Source organism: Carcharhinus amblyrhynchos, chromosome 6, assembly GCF_965287045.1.
Source record: "Carcharhinus amblyrhynchos chromosome 6, sCarAmb.v2.hapA, whole genome shotgun sequence".
In the NCBI taxonomy this organism is placed as follows: domain Eukaryota; kingdom Metazoa; phylum Chordata; class Chondrichthyes; order Carcharhiniformes; family Carcharhinidae; genus Carcharhinus; species Carcharhinus amblyrhynchos.
Genome location: NC_137329.1, coordinates 67,305,360 through 67,328,107, shown reverse-complemented (window position 1 = coordinate 67,328,107; position 22,748 = coordinate 67,305,360). Strand labels below are relative to the sequence as shown.

Sequence of the window (22,748 nt, the reverse complement as noted above, 5' to 3'; positions counted from 1 at the left end):
AGTCGGTCCGCCTTGTTGTCCAATGAGGGGCATACACACGATGGGTCGTACTAGGGCTGCTCTTGGTTGTTTGAGAATAGCCTAGTACTTCATGTCGTTAGCGTGTGCTTAAACTGGACCAGATGCTGGGCAACACAACAGCTCAGTGACTATCACTGTTTGCTGTGCAGACACATGGATTTGGGCCAGTGTCTGTGGGAGTTTGCGCATTCTCCCCGTGCTTGCGTGGGTTTTCTCCGGGTGCTCCGGTTTCCTCCCACACCCCAAAGATGTGCTATTAGGCTGATTGGAGGTAATAAATTGTCCCTAAATTAGTTTCCTTCAGTGTGGAATGCCATAAACAATAGATAAGGGTCATGGGTGGAGGGGGGACTGGTAGTGTTAAAATGGCGGCGCGGGCTCGTTGGGCCGAAGGGCCTGTTTCCCAGGCTGTTTTTGTTCTTTGATTGATGAGTCAAGCGCCATATTCTGTTCTTATGAGGGCATCTTTCAACGTCAGGAGGTGTCTGTTGCGATCCTCCTCATCTGAGCAGATCCTGTGTATACAGAGGGCTTGTCCACAGGGGATGGCTTCTTTATTGTGTTTGGGGTGGAAGCTGGAGAACTGGAGCATCGTGGGGTTATCTGTGGGCTTGCGGTACAGTGAGGTGCTGAGGTGACCGTTCTTGATGGAGATGCGTGTGTCCAAGACTGCAACCGATTCCGGAGAGTAGCCCATGGTAAATCTGATGGTGACTCTCCATTCACCTGACGAAGGAACAGCGTTCCGAAAGCTTGTGGGTTTTACTATCAAATAAACCTGTTGGACTTTAACATACTGTTGTGAGACTTCTTACTGTATTTACTCCAGTCCAATACCGGCATCTCCACATCATGACAGGGGAGGTCCCAGAGGACTGGAGAACAGCCAATGTTGTTCCTTTATTTAAGAAAGGTAACAAGAATAATCCAGTTAATTACAAGCAGGTGAGCCTTACATCAGTGGTAGGGGAATTATTGGAGAGGATTCTTCGAATCAGGACTTATTCCCACTTGGAAATAAGTGGACATATTAGCGAGAGGCAACATGGTTTTGTGAAGAGGAGGCCGTGTCTCACTAACTTGATTGAGTTTTTAAAGGAAGTGACGAAGATGATTGATGGAGGTAGGGCAGTGAATGTTGTCTACATGGACTTCAGTAAGGCTTTTGACAAGGTCGCTCATGGCAGACTGGTGCAGAAGGTGAAGTCGCATTGGATCAGAGGTGGGCTGGCAAGGTGCATACAGAACTGGCTCGGTCAAAGGAGACAGAGGATAGCAGTAGAAAGGTGCATTTCTCAATGGAGGGCTGTGACAAGTGACATTCCTCAGGGATCGATGCTGGGACTTTTGCTGATTCTAATATATACGAACGATTGAGGAAAATGTAACTTGATTGGTTAGTAAGTTTGCGGACAACACAAAGGTTGGTGGATTTGCGGATAGTAATGAGGACCATCAGAGGATACAGCAGGATATAGATCAGTTGGAAACTTGGGTGGAGAGATGGCAGGTGAAGCTTAATCTGGACAAATGTGAGGTAATACATTTTGGAACATCTAATCCAGATAGGAAATATACAGTAAATGACAGAATCCTTAGGAGTATTGATAGGCAAAGGGATCTGGGTGTACAGGTACACAGGTCACTGAAACTGGCAATGCAGGTGGAAAAGGTAGTCAAGAAGGCATACGGCATGCTTGCCTTCATCAGCCGTGGTACTGAGTTTAAAAAGTCATGTTGTAGCTTTATAGAACCTTAGTTATAGGCCTCACTTGGAATATGGTGTTCAATTCTGATCGCCACACTACCAAAAGGATGTGGAGGCTTTGGACAGGGTGCAGAATAGATTTACCAGGATGTTGTCTGGTATGGAGGGCATTGGCTATGAGGTGAGGTTGGAGAAACTTGGTTTCTTATTGGAACCACAGAGGTTGAGGGGCGACCTGATAGAAATCTACAAGGTTATGAGAGGCATGGATAGAGTGGATAATCAGAAGGCTTTTCCCATGGTGGAAAAGTCAATTACTAGGAGACACAGGTTTAAGGTGCAAGGAGCAAAGTTTAAAGGAGATGGACGAGGCAGGTTTTTTATCCAGAGGGTGGTGGGTGCTTGAACCCACCACGGAAGCGGATACGGTAGTGACTTTTAGGGGGTATCTTGACAAATACATGAATAGGATGGGAGTAGAGGGATATGATCACCGGAAGGGTAAGGGGTTTTAGTTAAGTCGGGCGACATGGTCAGTGCAGGCTTGAGGGCCGAAGGGCCTGTTCCTGTGGTGTAATTTTCTTTGTTCTTTTTGGTCTCTCACATACACATACACACCAGCTCAGCCACACTGCTGGACACACACACACAGCAGCTCACGCACACGCACATGGCAGCCGCTCTTCTGCGCAGCCACACACACTTGTGCTTGCACACACAGCACCATGCATGCAAAATGCACGTGCACACACACACATCATCTCACGGTGTTAGAGCGCCCCAGTCCATTTTACTCACTTGGATTTTTCTGGCCTCTCGGTGGGAGTAACCCCCGGAACTCCACATTGAGGTGTATCTCAATCCCCAGGATCAAGGCAATCTTCAGCAGGACCAGCTGCAGTTGTCGGATACCTGTTAGTGCAGGAGTAATGTTTAACACGGTTTACAGAACAGATAAGCACTCAGTGTGTACAGTGGCCATTCTGGTCACATATCCAGCAACTGAGCACAATGTTCCCAATAAAATTATATCTTTGATTTCACTAATTGTCACCCCTTTTCACCATCAGCAAACCCCTCCAGACACTGAACATAGAACATAGAACATTACAGCGCAGAACAGGCCCTTCGGCCCACGATGTTGCGCCGACCAGTTACAAAACAATGACCCACTAACCTAAACCAATCCCTTCTCGTCCATAAACCTATCCACGGATCTCTTAAACGCCCCCAAACTAGGCGCATTTACAACTGCAGCAGGCAGGGCATTCCAATCCCTCACCACCCTCTGGGTAAAGAACCTACCCCTGACATCCGTCCTATAACTACCACCCCTTAATTTAAAGCCATGCCCCCTCATGCTAGATTTCTCCATCCGAGGAAAAAGGCTATTACTATCCACCCTATCTAAACCTCTAATCATCTTATATGTTTCAATAAGATCCCCTCTTAGCCGCCTTCTTTCCAGCGAAAACAACCCCAAATCCCTCAGCCTCTCCTCATAGGACCTCCCCTCCATACCAGGCAACATCCTGGTAAACCTCCTCTGCACCCTCTCCAAAGCCTCCACATCCTTCCTATAATGTGGGGACCAGAACTGCACACAGTACTCCAAGTGCGGCCGCACCAGAGTTGTGTACAGTTGCAACATGACGCTGCGACTCCTAAATTCAATCCCCCTACCAATAAACGCCAAGACACCGTATGCCTTCTTAACAACCTTATCTACTTGACTCCCAACTTTCAGGGATCTATGTACACATACACCTAGATCCCTCTGCTCATCCACACTATTCAAAGTCCTCCTGTTAGCCCTATACTCGACACATCTGTCATTCCTACCAAAGTGAATTACCTCACACTTCTCTGCATTAAACTCCATCCGCCACCTCTCGGCCCAGCTCTGCAACCTGTCTAAGTCTTCCTGCAAACTATGACACCCTTCATCACTATCTACCACACCTCCGACTTTGGTGTCATCAGCAAACTTACTAATCCACCCAACTATACCCTCATCCAGATCATTAATAAAAATTACAAACAGCAGTGGCCCCAAAACAGATCCCTGAGGCACAACACTCGAAACCGAACTCCATGATGAATATTTACCATCAACCACCACCCTCTGTCTCCTATCCGCTAGCCAATTCCTGATCCAATTCCCTAGATCACCCCCAATCCCATACATCTGCATTTTCTGCAGAAGCCTACCATGGTGAACCTTATCAAACGCCTTACTAAAATCCATATACACCATGTCCACTGCCTTACCCCCATCCACCTCTTTGGTCACTTTCTCAAAAAACTCAATAAGGCACGATCTACCCGCCACAAAACCATGCTGACTCTCTCCAATCAATTCTTTACTCTCCAAATAACTATAAATCCTATCCCGAATAATTTTTTCTAAAACCTTGCCCACAACAGAAGTGAGACTCACCGGTCTATAATTCCCGGGGAAGTCTCTGTTCCCCTTCTTAAACAATGGGACAACATTCACTAACCTCCAATCTTCCGGTACTATACCAGAGGCCAACGACGACCTGAAGATCAGAGCCAGAGGCTCTGCAATCACTTCTCTTGCCTCCCAGAGAATCCTGGGGTAAATCCCATCCGGACCAGGGGACTTATCTATTTTCAGACCCTCCAGAATATCTAGCACATCCTCCTTATCAACTGCAACACTGTCAATTCTACTCCCCTGCAATCCAGTGTCCTCCTCAGCTATATCCATGTCCCCTTGCGTGAACGCCGAAGAGAAATATTGGTTCAATGCCTCTCCAGTTGAACCATTGCAGGAATCACAGAATGATCTCATCTCAGGAAATTATTATGTTGATCAGGCATGAAAAGAGGTAAACTGTGAGAGGGATGTATGATTGAAACTATCACGAACATGTTCATGTGGGTAAATAAATTAGAATGCAACGACATGCTTCTCAGAGTCAGACTGAATAAAAGTTAGTATCTGAAATTGAGAAGCTTTTAACTTGATGAATGACACATGGTATGGACTACAGCATCTAATGGAAATTAAAATGCACCATTTATTTAACAAACTGGTCAACTCATGAGAGGTGAGACAAGAGCTGGAAAAATGTGTTCACATCCTGTTAATTTATTGGGATATCATTTAACTGACTTAACATGCCCTGAGTAGAAAACCCATGATATTTAATCCCTTGGCTATATAAGGACGGTCAGCAAAGATCAGTGAGGTCAGTGACAACCAGACAAGTCCAGTGAGGATCTTGGTGGGGCAGGGAGGGTCAATAATTGTCAGGAAGAGTCAACGAATGTCAGTAAGAGTGAATGACGGTCAAAACCTAACAGTGAGGTTCTGCAAGGGTGAATAAAAATTGAGGAGACAGTGAGAATAGTGTCTGTGAGAGACAGCAACAGTCTAGAAGAAACACATTCAGTAGAATAGGAATGAGTGGGGAAAAACGGGGTGAGGGTCGAAGAGGAATGGGGCGAGGTGGGGAAATGGTAAATGATGGGGAAAGTTTGGGAGGGTTTAGAAGATACAGAGAGTGGATTACACAGAAACATAGAAATTAGAAGCAGGAATAGGCCATTCAGCCTTTCGAGACTGCTCTGTCATTCAGTTTGATCATAGCTGATCATTGAATTCAATATCCTGATTCCTCCTTCCACCCATATCACTTGATCCCTTTAGCCCCAAGAGCTATATCTAACTTCTTCTTGAAATCAGACAATATTTGGCCTCAACTACATTCAGTGGTAGTGAATTCCACACAATCACCACCCTCTGGCTGAAGAAATTTCTCTTCATCATGGTTCCAAAACCTTATCCTCAAACTATGACCCCGAGTTCTGGACTCCCCCATCATTGGGAACATTCTTCCTGAATCTAGTTTGTCTAACCCCGTTAGAATTCTGTAAGTTTTTATGAGATCCCCTCTCACTCTTCTAAACCCCAGTGAATATAATCCAACTTAGCCTCTTCTCATATGACAGACTTGCCATCCCAGAAATCAGCCAGGTAAACTTTGCAACCTCTATAGCAAGGGCATCATTCCTCAGATAAAGACCAAAATTGCACGCAATACTCCAGATGTGGCCTCACCAATGCCCTATACAATTGCAGCAAAACATCCCTATCTCTATACTCAAATCCTCTCGCTATGAAAGCCAACATACCATTTGCTTTTTTTACTGCCGACTGTAACAGCATTTACTTTCAACGACTGATGCACGAGAACTCCAAAGTCTCATTGAGTATACACGGCTCTCAATTTACACCCGTTCAAGTAATAATCTGTCTTTCAATTATTGCTACCAAAGTGGATAACCTCACATTTATCCACATTATACTGCATCTACCATGCAGGTGCCCACACACCCAGTCTGTCCATCACACTGAAGCATCTCTGCATCCTCCTCATAGATCACCTTCCCATCCAACTTTGTAACATCTGCAAATTTGGAGAAAATACATTCAGTTCCCTCTTCTAAATCATTCATATGTAATGTGAACATTTGGAGTCCTGGCACAGATCCTACAGAACCCCACTGGTCATTGACTGCCAATCAGAAAAAGACCCATTTATGCCAATTCTTTGCTTTCAATCTGCTAACCAGCTTTCTATCCATCTTAAAACATTACTGCAATCGCATGTGCTTTAACAAAAAAAAAGCACTGGAAAATCTCAGCAGGTCTGGCAGCATGTATAAGGGGAGAAAAGAGCTGACATTTTGAATTCAGATGACACTTTGTCAAAGCTAAAAAGGCATAGGAAGTGGGAGATATTTATACTGTAGGGTGAGGGAATGAAAGATGAGTTATAGCCACAAAACCAAGGGGAAAGGCTGCTAATGACAGTCTTTAAAGAAAATAGAAGGTGCGAACAGCCAAATGGCAGTGAAGCTGAAATCTAAAGCTTAAATCCCACTTTCTTCAAATCAAAGGTGTAAGCAATGGGTACCCGCGTTGGTCCTAGCTATGCTGGTCTTTTTATGGTGTACATGGAAAGTTCCTGGTTCCAGTCCTATCTGGGTCCCCTTCAACAACTCCTTTACTAGTATATCAATGACTAATTTGGTGTCGCTTCATGCTCTCATCTGGACCAGGAAAAGTTCACGAACTTCACTTCCACCCCTCCATCACCCTCACCTGGTCCATCTCAGACACTTCTCTTCCCTTGCTTGACCTTTCTGTCTCCATTTCCAGCAATAGAGTATCTACCAATATCCATTACAAGCCCACTGACTCCCACAGCTATCTCAACTACAGCTCTTCACAGCTCACATGCTGTAAGGACTCCATTCCATTCTCTCAGTTCCTTCGCCTTGGTTGCATATGTTCCAATTCAGCTTCTCTGCCATTTGGCCATCACACCTTATATTCTCTCTATGGACTGCCACGAGCAGCCTTTCCCCTTGGTTTTGTGACAATGTGAGTGAATGAGAGACTCATCTTTCATTCACTCACCCTCCAGTATAAAAATCTCCCACTTCCTATAGATTTTAGCTTTGGCAAAGTGTCATCTGGACTCGATATGCCAGCTCTGTTCTCTCTACAGATTCTGCCAGGCCTGCTGAGATTTCCAACATTTTCTCTTTTGGTTTCAGCTTCCAGCATCCACAGTAACTTGCTTTTATCCACGTGCTTTAACTCTACATTGTAGTCTGTATGTGAAACCTTGTCCAAAGTCATCTGAAAGTCTAAATAAACCACAGGCACTGTTCTCTTCGGCTAAAACTACTAGTCCTCAAAACTACTCACCCTCAAAAAATTCCAATAGATTCATTAAGCATGATTTCCTTTCTGTAAGTCCTTGCCAACTTCCAAATGCTGAGTTATGAAATCCTTAATAATGGACAACTTCCCCAGTACCAACTTTAGGGTCACTGGTCTATAGTTCCCAGTTTTCTCTCTACATCCCTTTTTGAATAGTTGGCTTACATTAGCTACCCTCCAATCTTTAAGAACTATTCCAATACCAAACAATTTTGGAAAATAACCACCAACAGATATACCATTTCTAGGGCCACTTTCTTAAGTACTCTGGGATGAAGATTATCAGGACCTAGAGATTTATCCACCTTCAAACCCTTCAATTTCCCCAAAACCATTTCTCTACTAATGCTGATTTCCTTCAGTTCCTCACTAAAACATTTTTCTCTCAGCACTTCTGGCACATCATTCCATAGAAACCATAGAAACACTACAGTGCAGAAAGAGGCCATTTGGCCCATCGAGTCTGCACTGACCACAATCCTGCCCAGGCCCTACCCCCATATCCCTACATATTTACCCATTAATTCCTCTAAACTACGCATCTCAGGACACTAAGGGGCAATGGCAATTTTAGCATGGCCAATTAGCCTAACCCACTCATCTTTGGACTGTGGGAGGAAACTGGAGCACCCAGAAGAAACCCATGCAGACACGAGGAGAATGTGCAAACTCCACACAGACAGTGACCCAAGCCTGGAATTGAACCCAGGTCCCTGGAGCTGTGAAGCAGCAGTGCTAACCACTGTGCTGCCATGCCGCCCTCTTCCTTTGTGAAGACCAAAGCACAAATTTAATTCCCAGTCATTTCCTTATTCCCTGTTATGAATTCTCCCATTTCTTGTTGTAAGGGGCCAACATGCATTTTTGTAATTTTTTTTCTCTTTACATATCTATATAAAATTTTACAATCAGTTTTTATGTTCCCTGCTAGCTTACTTTTATACTCTATTTTTCCCTTCTTAATCAATTCTTTGATCCTTCTTTGATGAATTTTAAACTGCTCTCAATCCTCAGGGCTATTGCTTTTTCTTGCCAATTTGAATGATTCCTTGAATCTGATATGATCTCTAATTTCCCTTGTAAGCCATGATTTGACCACAATTCTCTTACCACTCATGCATCAAACAGGAACAAACAACTTCTGGAGTTCACCTATTTGTTCTTTAAATGCCTGCCATTGCCCATCCACTGCCTTTCCTTTCAGTAATGTTTCCCAGCCCATCATGGCCAATTCATGTCTCATGTCATCATAGTTACCTTCATTGAGATTCAGGATCTTGGTCTCAGAATCAACTACATCACTATCCACCTTGACAAAGAATTCTACCACATTCTGTTCACTCGTCCCCAAGAGTTCTCTCAGAACTACATTGCCAACTCATCCTTTCTCATGGCACAGCACCTGTCGAAGATGGCCTGTTTCCTTGTTGGTTCCTCAATGTATTACCCTAGGAAACCATCCTATATGTATTCCAGAAATTCCTCCTCATTGTTCTGTGACTAATTTGACTTTCCCAATCTATATGCAGATTAAAGTTGCCCATAATCACAAATGTTCCCTTTCACACATGCATCTCTGATTTCCTGTCCAATGCTGTTCCCAACATTACCACGACCATTTGGTAGTCCATATACCACCTCCATCAATGTTTTTAGCCATTTGTTGTTTCTTATCTCGACCCATACAGATTCCACATCACCTATGGTAATATCGTTCCTCAGTATTGTATCAATATCATTTTTAATCAATCAATAATACTACTCCATCTTTTTCTTTCCATCTGTCCTTCCTAAACACTGAATAGTGTTGGGAGAGACGGAGAGGGTCCACTACAGCCCTGGGAAGTGCAGTAACCTGTTGCATTGTTTTTCTCCAGAATAAGTGTCACACAGGACAGTGTGGTGATAGGATAACTCACTGATATGATCAATGGCTCCAGCGCAGAATTTCCCATAGATCTTCTTGGCTCCCAAGTTCCGCAGATCCTGAATCGTGTATGGCCACAAGTGTAAGACATTGTTTCTGGAGAAGGTGTCACGTTTCTCCACGATGATAGCTTTGGCTCCAAGGAATGCTAGCTCAATGGCTGTACGCAGACCACAAGGGCCAGCTCCAATCACCAAACACTACAGGGAGGAACAGAAGCTGAAGTTAATGAAGGTAGGATACAGTATACAAACAGCAGCTCATGGTTTCAGGGAGCTAGGGGGGACTAATGTGTGCTGAATGAGAGAGTAGCGAATGGTTAACAAGCACAGAATAGTTTGATATTTCAGAAAGCACAGGACAGAGACCAGGTCCTGGGTCAAATTTCACCTATTCACTGCTTTGAAACAGTGGGGAGCAGACGTCAGATGGGATGCTGAGCGCTCATTACCCAGAAACGACTGTCACAATAGGTAGGGTAACGTGGTAAAGGTTGTTCATGTCTAGTAGAGCTCACTTTGACAGACTGGTTGGGAAATAGATAGATGATCTGGAGGAGGGAACCGAGTGTATGGTGTCGAAATTTGCTCATGACACCAAGATCGGTGGAACGGCAAATTGCGCGGAGGGTGTGGAGAGCCTGGAGAAGGATCTAGATAGGCTGGGCGAATGGGCCAGGAAATGGCAAATGGAATTTAATGTTGACAAGTGCGAGGTGGTCCACTTTGGTAGGAATAATGGTAGGAAGGACTATTACTTACGTGGCGAAAAACTGCAGCAGGCGACGGTGCAGAGGGACCTGGGGTCCTTGTGCATGAGTCGCAAAAACCCAGCCTGCAGGTGCAGCAGGTGGTCAGGAAGGCGAATGGGATGCTGGCCTTCATAGCGAGGGGGATTGAATATAAAAGTAGGGAGGTCTTGCTGCCGCTGTACAGGGCACTGGTGAGGCCGCAGCTGGAGTACTGTGTGCAGTTTTGGTCGCCGCACTTACGCAAGGATATTTTGGCCTTGGAGGGAGTGCAGAGGAGGTTTACTAGGCTGATGCCGGAGTTGAGGGGGTTGAGCTACGAGGAGAGGCTGAATAAACTAGGCTTGTACTCATTAGAGTTTAGAAGAATGAGGGGAGATCTCATTGAGACTTATAAGATGATGAATGGGATGGATAGGATAGAGGTGGAGAGACTCTTCCCGCTCAGAAAGGACAGTAGGACTAGGGGGCACAGCCTCAAGATAAAGGGGGGGCGGTTTAGAACGGAGTTGAGGAGGAACTTCTTCACTCAAAGGGTGGTGAATCTCTGGAATTCTCTGCCCATTGAAGTGGTGGAGGCTGCCTCGCTAAATATTTTTAAGATGCGGGTTGATGGGTTTTTGATAAGCGAGGGGATTAAGGGTTATGGGGAGAGGGCGGGAAAGAGGAACTGAGCCACGACAGATCAGCCATGATCTTATTGAATGGCGGGGCAGGCTCAAAGGGCTAGATGGCCTACTCCTGCTCCTATTTCTTATGTTCTTATGTTCTTATGTCCTTATGAAAGTTGACAAAAAGCACACAGGATCCTCAATATTCCATCAGTGTATAAACACAAGGAAGCTATACTAAACCTTTGCTAAACAATGAATTTAGGAATATTCGGAATGGTATTAGAAAGCCGCAGCGCATGTGAGAACCCGAGAATACTGCAGTAGAACATTAGAAAGCAGTAATAATAATTGTTTACATATTGAAATACAGCATCTCCAGCTCTCTATCCAACCCTACACTAAATATTATCAAAGTTGGGTCTAAAAGGATGCTATGAGCTGCTTGGCTCTGACTCCAAAAATTGACAGGACAGTGGTGTTTCTAAACAATTATTTTGAGACTGTAATGATTCCAGTGTAAAATCAGATTGTGCACCGGAATCATCACAATCCGACTGGACGGATTTGAGGATATAAACAGGCCGGACAGATGCCAGTGTATAATTAGATTGCAACAAATCCATGTATAGTCAGACCTGACAGGTTCCACCGTACAGTCAGACCACATAAATTCCATTGTATGAAAGACCAGACAAACTCCAGTCTGTAATCAGCCCGGACAGGTTCCGGAGGGAAAATCAGCCCGGACAGGTTCCGGAGGAAAAATCAGCCCGGACAGGTTCCAGTGTACAATCTAACTGGCCAATCAGACTGGACACATTCCGGAATACAGTCAGTCTGGATAGATTCCATTGTACAGATTGGATGGGTCCTGGCGCGCAATCGGTCCCGGCACACAGTTATGCTGGACGGATTCCGGCGCCCAGTCACGCTGGACAGATTCCGGCGTACAAGCAGACTGGACAGATTCTAGCGTAAACTCAGACTGGACAGATTCCAGTGCACAATCCAGTTTTCCAATCAGCCTGGACAAATTCCAGCATTCAATCAGACTAAACAGATTCCAGTTTACATACAAATTGAATATTCCAGGGTGTCTTAGGCAAGAGAGTAGGGGCTAGAAGAGGTGGGGGAGTAGCAATACTGGTTAGGGAGCATATTGCAGCAGCACAGAGGGTGGACAATTTGGAAGGATCATGTAACGAGACACTGTGGGTAGAGCTCAGAAACAGGAAGGGCACAGTCACTATGCTGGGGGTATACTACAGGCCTCCCAACAGCCCACAGGAAGCTGAAGATGATATGTAAGGAGATTCTGACAGGTGTAGAAAAAATAGGGTTGTTGTAGGGGGAGACTTTAATTTTCCTTGTATAGACTGGAAATCCCTTAGGGCCGGGAGTCCGGATGGGGAGGAATTTGTAAAATGTGTCCAGGAAGGTTCTTTGGAACAATATGTTGATAGTCCAACTAGAGAGGGGGCTATACTGGACCTAGTACTGGGGAATGAGCCCAGTCAGGTCATCAAAGTTTCAGTAGGGGAAAATGTGACCACAAATCTGTAAATTTTTGTATAGAGATGGAAAAGGATGAGTGTTGTCCTATGGGCAAGGTGCTGAATTGGGGGAAGGCTAACTCCAGCTGGATTAGGCAGGATTTGGTGGCTGTTGATTGGGAGAGGCTGTTTAAGGGTAAATCCACATCTGGCATATGGGGGCCTTTTAAGGAGCAGTCGATAGGAATGCAGGACCAGGCATGTGCCTATAAAAAGGAAGGACAGGAAAGGTAGGATTCGAGAGCCGTGGATAACCAGGGACATTGTGGGTCTAATCAAAAAGAGAAGAGAAGCGCACATAAGATCCAGGCAGCTAAAAACAGTGGAAGCACTGAAGGAATACAGAGAAAGTAGAAAAGATCTCAAAGAGGGAGTCAGAAAGGCAAAAAGGGGTTGCGAAATGATTAAGAAGAATCCCAAGACATTTTATACTTACGTTAGGAACAAGAGGGTTGTCAGAGAAAGAGTTGGACCTCTCAAGAACAAAGAAGGGGAATTATGCTTAGAACCCAAGGAAGTAGGTGAGATCCTAAATGAATACTTTGCATCAGTATTCACAAAGGAGAGGGACACGTTGATTGGTAGTGTCTCAGAGGGATATATAGACCTATTAGAACAAATCACAATTAAAAGGGAGGAAATATTACGTGTTTTCAGAAGCATTAAGGTAGACAAATCCCCAGGGCCAGGTGGCATCTGCCATAGATTAGTGAGGGAGACAAGAGATGAAATTGCTGGGTCTCTAACAGAAATCTTTGTTTCTTCATTGGACACAGGTGAGGTCCCAGAGGATTGGAGGATAGCAAATGTGGTCCTGTTATTTAAAAAGGGTAGCAAGAATAACCCAGGTAATTATAGGCCAATGAGCTTTACATCCATGGTAGGGAAATTATTGGAGAAGGTTCTTGGAGATAGGATCTATATGCATTTAGGACTGAATAGTCCCATTAGCGATAGACAACATGATTTTTGTACGAGGGAGGTCATGCCTCACAAATTTGGTTGAGTTTTTTGAGGAAGTGACAAAAATGATTGACGAGGGAAGGGCCGTGGATTTTAGTAAAGGATTTTAGTAAAGCATTTGACAAGGTCCCTCATGGCAGGCTGGTGCAAAAGGTTAAATCACACGGGATCAAGGGTGAACTAGCTAGATGGATTCAGAAGTGGCTTGGCCATAGAAGACAGAGGGTAGCAGTGGAGGGTTCTTTTTCTGATTGGAGGTCTGTGACTAGTGGTGTTCTGCAGGGCTCTGTACTGGGACCTCTACTGTTTGTGATATATATCAATGATTTTGGAAGAACTCAGAAATCATAGAAACCCTCCAGTACAGAACAAGGCCATTCAGCCCATCGAGTCTGCACTGACCACAATTTCACCCAGGCCTACCCCCATATCCCTACATATTTACCCACTAATCCCTCTAACCTACACATCTCAGGACACTGAGGGCAATTTTTTAGCATGGCCAATCAACCTAACCCGCACATCTTTGGACTGTGGGAGGAAACCGGACCACCTGAAGGAAACCCACACAGACACGAGGAGAATGTGCAAACTCCACACAGACAGTGACCCAAGCCGGGAACCGAACCCAGGTCCCTGGAGCTGTGAAGCAGCAGTGCTAACCACTGTGCTACCATGCTGCCAAGATATTGCTGGTCTGACTAGTAAGTTTGCAGATGACACAAAGATTGCTGGAGCTGCGGATAGTGATGAACATTGTCAGAGAATACAGCAGGATATAGATAGGCTGCAAAATTGGACAGAGAAATGGCAGATGGAATTTAATCCAGATAAATGCGAAGTGATGCATTTTGGTAAATCTAATGCAGGGGGAGCTATACAATAAATGGTAGAACCATCAGGAGTATAAACACACAGAGGGATCTGGGTGTGAAAGTCCACAGATCATTAAAGGTGGCAACACAAGTGGAAAAGGTGGTGAAGAAGGCATTATAGCATGCTTGCCTTTACTGGACCAGGCACAGGTTATAAAAGTTGGCATATGATGTTGCAGTTATACAGAACATTGGTTAGGCCACATTTGGAATACTGTGTCCAGTTCTGGTCACCACGCTACTAGAAAGACGTGGAGGCTTTGGAGAGAGTACAGAAAAGATTTACCAGGATGTTGCCTGGTGTGGAGGGTCTTAGCTATGAGGTGAGATTGAGCAAACTAGGATTGTTCTCCCTGGAAAAACAAAGGTTGAGGGGCAACCTGATAGAAGTTTATAAAATTACAAAGGGCATAGATAGGGTGAGCAGTTGGAAGCTTTTTCCCAGGTCAGAAATGAAAAATACAAGGGGTCACAATTTCAAGGTAAGGGGTGGGCAAGGTTCAATACACAAAGGGTGTGGGGGCCTGGAATACACTACCAAGCAAAGTGATTGAGGCAGACATGCTAGGATCATGAATAGGTCACTGAGACAGTGGGACGGCAGCGCGGGCTCGTTGGGCCGAAGGGCCTGTTTCCCGTGCTGTGTTGTTCTTTGTTCTTTGTTCTTTGATCATTTAAGACTTATTTAGATAGCCACATGAACAAATTGGGAATAGACGGATACAAACGGATGGGCGAGTTAGGAACACATGATTAGTGCAGGTTTGGAGGGCCAAAGGGCCTGTTCCTGTGCTGTATTGTTCTTTGTGGAGTAGAGCATTAGTCATTGGGCACTCCATAATTAGGAGGGCAGATAGGAGATTCTGTGGGAAGGAGAGAGACTTGAGGTTGCTGTGTTGCCTCCCAGGTGCCAGGGTCCACGATGTAGAACATAGAACACTACAGCACAAACAGGCCCTTCAGCCCACTAGTTGCGCCGATCACTTGTATACCTACCAATCCATAGACCTATCTATAACCCCCAATCCCATTAGATCCCATACACTCATCCAGAAGTCTTTTAAAAGACCCCAGCGAGTTCGCCTCCACCACCACTGACGGCAGCCGATTCCATTCACTCACCACCCTCTGAGTGAAAAACTTACCCCTAACATCTCCTCTGTACTTGCTTCCCTGCACCTTAAATCTGTGTCCTCTCGTAGCAACCATTTCAGCCCTGGGAAACAGCCTCCGAGAATCCACCCTATCTATTCCTCTCAACATCTTATAAACCTCTATCAGGTCACCTCTCAACCTTCATCTCTCCAGGAAGAAGAGTCCCAGCTCCCTCAACCTATCTTCATAAGGCATGCCTCCCAATCCAGGCAACATCCTTGTAAATCTCCTCTGCACCCTTTCAATAGCTTCCACATCCTTCCTATAGTGAGGCGACCAGAACTGCACACAGTACTCCAAGTACTGTCTCGGATCGTGTTTTAGGGGTCCTTAAGTGGGAGGGGGACCAACCCCAAGTCATGGTCCACATATACACCAAAGACATAGGTAGGAAAAGGGATGGGGATGTAAGGCAGAAAGTCAGGGAGTCAGGGTGGAAGCCTAGAGCTAGAACAAACACAGTTGTTATCTCTGTTTGCTACCCGTGCCATGTGCTAATGACGCAAGGAATAGAAAGAGACAACAGTTGAACACGTGGCTACAGGGATGGTGCAGGAGGGAATGATTCAGATACCTGGATAATTGGGGCTCATTCTGGGGTAGGGGGGACATCTACAAACGGGATGGTCTACACCTGAACCAGAGAGGTACCAATATCCTGGGGGGGCGGAATTTGCTAATGCTGTTTGGGAGGGTTCAAACTAATTCAACAGGGCAATGGGAATCTGAATTGTAGCTCCAGTGTACAGGAGGTTGAGAGTAGTGAGGTCATGAATAAGGTTTTAGGGTTGCAGGAGTGTACCGGCAGGCAGGAAGGTGGATTGAAGTGTGTCTACTTCAATGCCAGGAGCATCCAGAATAAGGTGGGTGAACTTGCAGCATGGGTTGGTACCTGGGACTTCGATGATTTCAGAGATTTGAATTGACCAGGGACAAGAATGGTTGTTGCAGGTTCCGGGGTTTAGATGTTTCAGTAAGATCAGGGAAGGTGGTAAAAGAGGGGGAGATGTGGCATTGTTAGTCAAGGATAGTATTACGGAGGCAGAAAGGATGTTTGACAAGACTTGTCTACTGAGGTAGTATGGGTTGAGGTTAGAAACAGGAAAGAAGAGGTCATCCTGTTGAGAGTTTTCTATAGGTTCCCCACAGTAGGCTATGGCAGAAAATACGGAGACATGGAATTGAGGGTGATTTAGCAATTTGGATCAGAAATTGCCTAGCTGTAAGAAGACAAAGCATGGTGGTCAATGGGAATTGTTCATCCTGGAGTTCAGTTACTAGTGGTATACTGCAAGGGTCTGCTTTGGGGCCACTGCTGTTTGTCATTTTCGTAAATGACTTGGATGAGGGCGTAGAAGGATGAGTTAGTAAATTTGCAGATGACACTAAAGTTGGTGGAGTTGTGGATAGTGCGGAAGGATGTTGCAGGTTACAGAGGGATGTAGATAAGCTGCAGAGCTGGGCTGAGAGGTGGCAAATAGAGTTTAATGCGGAAAAGTGTGAGGTGATTTTCCTTGGAAGGAGTAACAGGAATACAGAGTACTGGGCTAATGGTAAGATACTTGGTAGTGTGGATGAGCAGAGAGATCTCGGTGTCCATGTGCATAGATCTCTGAAAATTGGCACCCAGGTTGACAGGGTTGTTAAGGAGGCATTCGGTATGTTAGCTTTAATTGGTAGAGGGATTGAGTTTCAGAGCCATGAGGTCATGTTGCAACTATACAAAACTCTGGTGCGGCCGCACTTTGGAGTATTGTGTACAGTTCTGGTCGCCGCATTATAGGAAGGATGTGGAAGCATTGGAAAGGTTGCAGAGATTTACCAGGATATTGCCTGTTATGGTGGGAAAGTCTTATCAGGAAGGGCTGAGGCTGTTTTCATTAGAGAGAAGAAGGTTAAGAGGTGGTGATTTAAAAGAGGCATACAAGATAATCAGAGGATTAGATAGGGTGGACAGTGAGAGCCTTTTTCCTCGGATGGTGATGGCTAGCACGAGGGGACACAGCTTCAAATTGAGGGGTAATAGATATAGGACAGATGTCAGAGGTAGATTCTTTACTCAGAGTAGTAAGGGCGTGGAATGCCCTCCCTGCAACAGCAGTGGACTCGCCAACATTAAGGGCATTTAAATGGTCATCGGATAAACATATGGATGATATTGGAATAGTGTAGGTTAGATGGATTTTAGATTGGTTTCACAGGTCGGTGCTACATCGAGGGCCGAAGAGCCTGTACTGCAGTGTGATGTTCTATGTTGTTGTTCTTTGACTGGACCGATTCCAGCGCGCAATCAATCAATCAGTCCGGACAGATTCCAGCGCACAATCAGTCCGGACAGATTCCAGCGCGCAATCAATCAATCAGTCCGGACAGATTCCAGCGCGCAATCAATCAATCAGTCCGGACAGATTCCAGCGCGCAATCAATCAATCAGTCCGGACAGATTCCAGCGCGCAATCAATCAATCAGTCCAGACAGATTCCAGCGCGCAATCAATCAATCAGTCCGGACAGATTCCAGCGCACAATCAATCAGTCCAGACAGATTCCAGCGCGCAATCAATCAGTCCGGACAGATTCCAGTGCGCAATCAATCAATCAGTCCAGATAGAGTCCAGTGCACAATCAATCAGTCCGGACAGATTCCAGTGCACAATCAATCAGACCGGACAGATTGCCGTGCACAGACCGGACAAATTCCAGTGTGCAATCAGACTAGACAGATTCTAGAGCAAAATCCAAATGGATCGATTCCAGTGCATAAATCGGACAAAACAGATTGCCATGCACAGACCGGCCAGGTTCTGGCGTACAATTGGACCAGACAGGTTCCGGTGTACAATCGGACTGAACAAATACCAGTGAATAATCAGGCTAGACAGATTCCTGTGTGCACTCAGACCGGATAGATTCCAGTCTACAAATGGCCCGGACAAATTCCAGTGAACTGGACAGTTTCCTATCTGCAATCAGACCAAACAGATTCCAGTGTACAATCAGACAGATTCCAGCATTCAATCACACTGGACAGACTCTAGATTCGATCAGGCTGGCGAGATTCCAGTGTACACATCAGACTGGTGAAATTCCAGTGTACACATCAGACTGGATAAATTCCAGCATTCAAACAGACTGGACAGATTCCAATGTACAATACATCTGGATAGATTTCAGTGTACCATCACAATGGATATATTCCAGCACAAAATCAAGGTAGACAGATTCCAGAGCAAAGTCAGGCTGGACAGATTCCAGTGTACAATCCAACTTGACAGATTCAAGCAATCAACCAGGCTGGACAAATTCCAGTCAACAATCAGACAGGACAGATTCCAGGGTATAACCGGAATGGTCAGATTGCGGACAGATTCCAGTGTACAATCAGGCAGGCTAGATTCCTGTGTTCAATCTGACTGCACAATCAGACCAGACAGGTCTCAGCGAACCGTCAGACCAGACAGGTCCCCATGTCACAGCACTGCTGCTTCACAGCTCCAGGGTCCTGGGTTTGATTCTCGGCTTGGGTCACTGCCTTTCTGGAGTTTGCACATTCTCCTCGTGTCTGCGTGGGTTTCCTCCGGGTACTCCAGTTTCCTCCCACAGTCCAAAGATGTTCGGGTTTGGTTGATTGGCCATGCTAAGAAATTGCCCCTTAGTATCCAGGGATGCGTAGGTTAGTGGGTATAATATGTAGGGATATGGGGGTAGGGCCTGGGTGGGATTGTGGTCGGTGCAGACTCGATGGGCCAAAGGGCCTCTTTCTGCACTGTAGGGTTCTATGATTCTATGTATCGTCAGACTGGACAGGTCCCGGCGTACAAACGGACCAGACAGTCAGCCTGGACCGATTCCAGCATACAATCAGACGGGATAGATTGCTGTCTTCAATCCGACCAGACAATCTGACCAGCCGGATTCCAGCATACAGATAGACAGATTCTAGAGCAAAATCAGACTGGACAGATTCCAAAGCACAACCAGGATGGATAACGTGCAACAGGTTGATGGAGTGCAATAGGAATTGCAAAACAAACTCGATAAGCGTGGCACATGGTTCCCATAGCGCCAGGAACCCGGGTTCAATTCCCAGCTTAGCCAATGTCTGTGAGGAGTTTGCCCGTTTTCCCGTTTTCCCCATGTCTGCATGGATTTCTTCCACGTTCTTCAGTTTCCTCTCATACTCTGAAAAACATGCTAGTTCGTTGCATTAGCCATACTAAGTTCTCCCTCAGTGTACTCGTACAGCTGCCCAATTGTGGCAACTAGGGGATTTCACAGCAACATAATTGCAGTGTTAATGTAACCCTACATGTGACACTGAAACAAATTTTAAAAGGACTGTTTACCTCAAAAAATATAATCCTGTTGGGTTGAGACCCTTTGGTATCCCACACAATCTAATCCCACTTCCCACCTTTAATATTCCACCCAGTCTAATCCCACTCTCCCATCCAATCCCTGCACCCTTTAACATCCTATCCAGTCAAATCCTACTCTCCCCCTCATTTTCACACCCTTTTAACATCCCATTCCATCTAATCCTAGTCTGCCCATCACTGCCCGCTCCTATCCTGTCTAATTCCACACTCCCCCTCATTCCCCACACCCTTTAGTATCCCACCCAGTCTAATCTCACTCTGCCCCTCACACCCTACTCCCTTTAATAACCTATCCTGTCTAATCCCACTCTCCTGCCCAATTTAATTGGCACCCTTTAAACCAATCTAATTCCCCGCTTCCCTCACACCCTGCACCCTTTAATATCTAATCCAGTAAAATCCCCCTCTCCCTCATTACCCACACCCTTTAAGAACCCATCTAGTTGAATCCCACTCTCCCCTCGCTCACTGCACCCTTTCATATCCTACTCAGTCTGTTCCCACTTTCCCGTCTTGCACACTTTCTCTGGGTTCTGATGGAAGGAATTTGGGTACCAGTGAAGTAATCCTAACCAGAGTTGTTTCTCAAATGTAAAAGGCAGAAGTTTTAGGGCTCAATTTACGTGTTGACAAAAAGCTTGATCAAGCAAGCCTTGCCTTTAAATTGACAGTGAAGATATAAGGGGCCATATGTCCTTGTGTTCTGTATTTTTCTAAGACCCTAGGTTTGGAGGATTTGAGGATATTTTACCTTTGTATTGGCACAGGCTGTATTCTTCTTGTAGTCCTTATGGCTTCCACGTTTGTCCAATTTTGAAAAGAGTGCTTTTGCTTTCCAGTAATTGAGTTTGGATTTAAGTTTGGGGTAAAAGTTGGGGAAGTTGATTTTGCAGATGCCCAGAACCTCACACAGCTCCTGAAAACCTTTGAATGTGCCTTTGCATGTTGTTGCCTGGATGAAGTTATCAAACAGCAAGTGGGATTTCTCAATGTTCGATTTCTCTCTATCTCCCATGGTGGATAGCTGCTGTCCCCCAAAATGCAAGGCTGGATAGTTTATTTGTTCTTCTTCAGCTGACAGTCTCGTTCATTGTGACCCTTCAGGAAGAAAGATTAGAAGCAGGATTAAATGGATCAGTTGCTGCTAAACATCAGTCTCCTCAAACAGTCTAGTGGCAACTCTCTGACAATGGTCTTTTCAACATCAGACTCACAATAAACAGCTCCATACCTGGGAGAAAGGGACTCTCTCACTCTCTGACCAGAATTTTTCAGCTGTTCTTATGGATGGGATTTTGCAATCCCCGACAGTAGATTTCCTCACAGCAGGATGTGCAGATTTCCTAGCAGCAGGACATGCATAGGACAGAAAACTCCATCCACAGCAGCAGGACCAGAAGATACCTGTCACCAGCAAATGGCAGGAAGCCTTTGCCACCAGGAAATACACCGTGGACAACAGGAAAAATGCTACCCATAGATTGTAATGTTAATCCAGCACATTCACGCAATAATACAGCCATTGACCGGCACAACGATCTTCACTTTAACATCCAACTCGGCAAGGTTCAAACACAAGGGTTCGAAACACGTGCTTCACATCAGAAAAAGATGTTGCACCTCAATAACGTTTATAGAGTGCTTTTAACACATCCCCAGGTGATTCACAGGAGCATTACAACACAATGTCTAATACCAAGCTTTGTAAGGAAATACAAGATGTAAAGTTGATCACACAGCTAGGTTTTAAGGAGTGAACGGAAGAGGGGACATGAGGTGGAGAGGGGGAGAGGTTTAGGAAGGGAATTCCAGAGAACATAAGAACATAAACATAAGAACATAAGAAATAGGAGCAGGAGTAGGCCATCCAGCCCTTCGAGCCTGCCCCGCCATTCAATAAGATCATGGCTGATCTGTCGCTGCTCAGTTCCACTTTCCCGCCCTCTCCCCATAACCCTTAATCCCCTCTCCTATCAAAAACCCATCAACCCGCGTCTTAAAAATATTTAGCGAGGCAGCCTCCACCACTTCAACGGGCAGAGAATTCCAGAGATTCACCACCCTTTGAGTGAAGAAGTTCCTCCTCAACTCCGTTCTAAACCGCCCCCCTTTTATCTTGAGGCTGTGCCCCCTAGTCCTACTGTCTTTTTTGAGCGGGAAGAGTCTTTCCACCTCTATCCTATCCATCCCATTCATCATCTTATACGTCTCAATGAGATCTCCCCTCATTCTTCTAAACTTTAACGAGTACAAGCCCAGTTTATTCAGCCTCTCCTCATAGCTCAACCCCCTCAACTCCGGTATCAGCCTAGCAAACCTCCTCTGCACTCCCTCCAAGGCCAAAATATCTTTGCGCAGGTGCGGCGCCCAAAACTGCACACAGTACTCCAGCTGCGGCCTCACCAATGCCCTATACAGCTGCAGCAAGACCTCCCTACTTTTATATTCAATCCCCCTCGCTATGAAGGCTGGGCCCCAGGCAACCAAAGTGATTAAAATCAGGGATAGAACCATAGCTTCCCTACAGTGCAGAAAGGGGCCATCCAGCTCATCGAGACTGCACTGATTCTCCGAAAGATCCCACCTAGGCCCATCCCTCCACCCTATCCCCATAACCCTGTGCATCTACCGTGGCTAATGCATCTAACCTACACCCCTTGGGACACTAAGGGGCAAGTCTTAGAAAGGTCTATCCACCTAATCCGCACACCTTTGGAGTGTGGGAGGAAACCCACTGGAAACCCATACAGGGACAGGGAGAACGTGCAAACTCCACACAAGACAATCACCCAAGACCAAAACTGAACCAAGGTCCCTGGCGCTGTGAGGTAGCTGCGCTAATGAGAGACCAGAGTTACAATGTGCAGGGATCTTGGAGGGTTGTGTAGCTGGAGGGTTACAGCAATAGGAAATGGTGTGACCATTTAAAAATAACAATGGCTCAACTGGGGGTTAAAGAAGATCAGCAAGCACAAGAATGATGGATAATGGAGGCCTGGTGTGAATTAGGATACAGGGTAGAGGGTTTTGGAGTGACTCCAG

The 22,748-nt window shown here is 45.6% G+C and overlaps 1 protein-coding gene across 6 annotated transcripts in view; it reads right to left on the bottom strand.

Annotated features, from left to right (window-relative positions):
• mical3a (microtubule associated monooxygenase, calponin and LIM domain containing 3a) overlaps nt 1-22,748 on the bottom strand; it is a 422,657-nt gene that overhangs the window by 346,373 nt on the left and 53,536 nt on the right. For all 6 annotated transcript variants that reach the window (XM_080190575.1, XM_080190577.1, XM_080190576.1 and 3 more), the window contains 3 exons: nt 20,458-20,804; nt 9,413-9,620; nt 2,528-2,641 (listed from right to left, as the gene is read on the bottom strand). In XM_080190575.1, the coding sequence (XP_080046701.1) occupies nt 2,528-2,641; nt 9,413-9,620; nt 20,458-20,721 (586 nt within the window). In that variant the 5' untranslated portion in view covers nt 20,722-20,804. The remainder of the gene's footprint in view (nt 1-2,527; nt 2,642-9,412; nt 9,621-20,457; nt 20,805-22,748) is intronic.